General features: G+C 41.3%; 1 protein-coding gene across 1 annotated transcript; it reads left to right on the top strand.

Annotated features, from left to right (window-relative positions):
• The first annotated feature begins 1,637 nt into the window (after positions 1-1,637).
• Positions 1,638-2,575, top strand: LOC147279801 (uncharacterized). The gene has a single exon (XM_086251675.1). It carries the CDS (start codon positions 1,650-1,652, stop codon positions 2,364-2,366), a length of 717 nt encoding a protein of 238 aa, XP_086107801.1. The 5' UTR covers positions 1,638-1,649; the 3' UTR covers positions 2,367-2,575.
• The last annotated feature ends 210 nt before the right edge of the window (positions 2,576-2,785 follow it).

The following is a 2,785-nucleotide window of genomic DNA, read 5'->3' as shown; positions in this document are numbered from 1 at the left end:
GAGCTTTGAAGAGAAAAACAGAGTTACATATATGGCGATGGCGGTTGGGCCAGCTGCGTCGCCGAGTGATGGAGCCACTCCTGCAGTGCTGGGACCTGCAATGATGCCGATGCCGATGCCGATGCCGACTCCGATGACGGTGGTCTCCGACGCGCTGGCCAAGGACGCGATCATCGGTTGGTACCGCGGCGAGTTCGCAGCTGCAAACGCGATCATCGACGCGCTCTGCGGCCACCTGGCTCAGCTCAGCGGCGCAAACAGCTCTGAGTACAGTGCCGCCTTCGCCGCGATACACCGGCGGAGGGCGAATTGGATCCCCGTGCTCCAGATGCAGAAGTACCACTCCATCGCCGACGTCATGGTCGAGCTCAGGAACGTTGGGGCCAAGAAGGAGAAGGAGATGAGCGACGACCAAAACGGCGACGTCGCGGAAGTTGAGGACAAAAATTACGAGAGCGAGGAGGCTAAGTCGTGTTTGATCGACGAGAAAGAGAAGGAAAATGAGTCGAATGACGCTGCCGACGAAGGTACCGAAGAGGACGGTTCGCCTGATAGCGATATTACTGATTCAGGTAAGTAATTGTTCTTCCAAGCTATCATTTTTTGTCGTTTTATGCAAAAGTTCGATGAAATATTTGACTGAGTGAGCTAGATTAGTAGCATCACTCTAAAGTTTTGATCTTTTTTTTTTTTTCCTTTTTCGATCGATTTTTAGTTGTTTAAGGTGTTTGAATTTCCGATTCTCCAAAAGACGTGAAGCTACCAGCTACGTAGCGTTCGCTGAGAAAGTACTGATTCCTTTTTTCCTGAAGTTAGGTCCCGTTTGGTTGGTGAGAAAAACAGAAGCAGATAAAAATGAAAGCTTTTGGAATCTGGAAAACTTTACTCTAGCTGTTTGGTCTCCGAGAAAAAAAAAACATTTATTTTTTGGAATATAAAAACTTTACTATGGAATTGCTGGTTTTTATGTTGTATTATGAGGTTACTTTAAAAGCATTTTCCTCATTTCAAAAGTTTTGTATTCTGATTATTCCATTTCAAAAGGATTCGATCTCTTTCTGAGAATTTTACTTGGAGAGAAAGCAAGGAAAAAAGAGTGAATAACTCACTGAATTGTCAAAAGCTAGTTTAAGTTTCTTCCTTGATATTGTTTGTCACCACTCACCAGGCAGCTAGCAAAAGTATGATTCTTTGAAGCTTCTTAAGTGTGAGAGCATCACCGGCTATAGGAGCTAGATTCCTGTAATTAAGGGTCAATATGTTCATTTATAGATAGATGCTAATCTCAACTTGTCATCTACCCAAAATGCATCATGCATATCTTATTATAATCCCATTTCCTTGTCCAACTAAAGCTGTCAAAAGTAATTGTGGAAACCAGATAAAGATTTATCCTTTACTTGTGAATGCATGCTTTGTTAGTGGTACTTTTTGGATTCTAATTTCCGTAGAAAATAAGGGCACATAAAGCACATGAGAATATGATCCCAAAGATTAATAATGTCACCCAAATTTGACAAACTACTTCTCTTTTGTGACTAGAGACTAGCCATTAGATTTAGGGTTTCAGGTACATGGGGTGTTATAATGCATAAATACCACCCTTCTCTGGTCCTCAGAGACTTGCATGCACTTCACTCTGAGTCTTGATGGAAAAGAAAGGCAATGCTACTACTACTACCACTCCTCCAGACTCCATGGGAGTGTGTGAGAAAATCTTCAATGCCATTACAATTAGTCCTGCTTTTCGTACAATTCGCCAAATCACACATTTCCCACAAGACTCTGCATCTCCCTCTCCTGCTAGAGACACTTCACATGCTGCAGTGAAAACCATTGTTATCCAAAGCAAGCCTCAAGCCCCAGCCAAAAGTAGTGAAGCAGCAGAGAAAGTGACTCAGGTCCCCATCAAGTTTGAAGCATCACATGTCTATCTTCAGAAGATAAACAAAACCACAAATGTTGATACCCCAGTCCAAGAAAAGCCCAAGCCCAAGGAAGACTTGGCCCAAAAGAAGGTAATTGGTGTTGACCACAGTCATGGCCAAGAAGCCAAGGAGGAGAAGCACAAGAAGCCCAAGTACTACTCCAAGTCTGAGTCACCAGTAAAAGGAGCTTCTGATGTGAATGTGGATGACACATTTTCTGAATATATCAACCGGGCAAAGAATAAGATTAGAACCTTGTCATCAAAGAAGATATCAGAACGACCAGATGATGATTATGATGATTATGTGAATGGTGGAAAGAGAAAAGAAAGCATAAAAGACCATTTCTCTGATTACATTCATCGTGTAAGGAACAAGTTCAAATCTACACCCTCAAATCTTGGGACTGGAAACAACATCTCCTTTAAGCGAGAGTAGGAGATAATTAATTAATGGAGGATGGTATTCAAAGTTTATTTGGTTTTTGGGTTTTGAAAAATAATGGTGGTCTTGTTTGTGATTGATTAATTGTTGGGAAGTACATGATGATGATCTTCCTAATTGTGTGTGCATGCATAAGATAAACATGTTAATTATGTGAGCTACATATAATCTGGTTATGTATGTTATACTTCAGTTGGTGGTTGCTATTTGATTATTTTGTGCATTTATATTGGCTTGTAATGCAATACCAATTATGGTTAGCAATTAACAACATATAAAGAGTCCCAAATAAAGGTCCATGTGAATGGACTAAACAAATTAACAGACAGATGAGTATTAAAAAGGGTTTGAAAGGTTGGGTTTGGATTCACAGAGCCCAGCTCAAGCCAACCCATTGGTCCTCCTCACTCTAA

Source organism: Dryas octopetala, chromosome 7 (assembly GCF_963921425.1).
Source record: "Dryas octopetala chromosome 7, drDryOcto1.1, whole genome shotgun sequence".
In the NCBI taxonomy this organism is placed as follows: domain Eukaryota; kingdom Viridiplantae; phylum Streptophyta; class Magnoliopsida; order Rosales; family Rosaceae; genus Dryas; species Dryas octopetala.
Note: the sequence above shows the minus strand (reverse complement) of the source record. Positions and strands in the feature narration are given on the sequence as shown.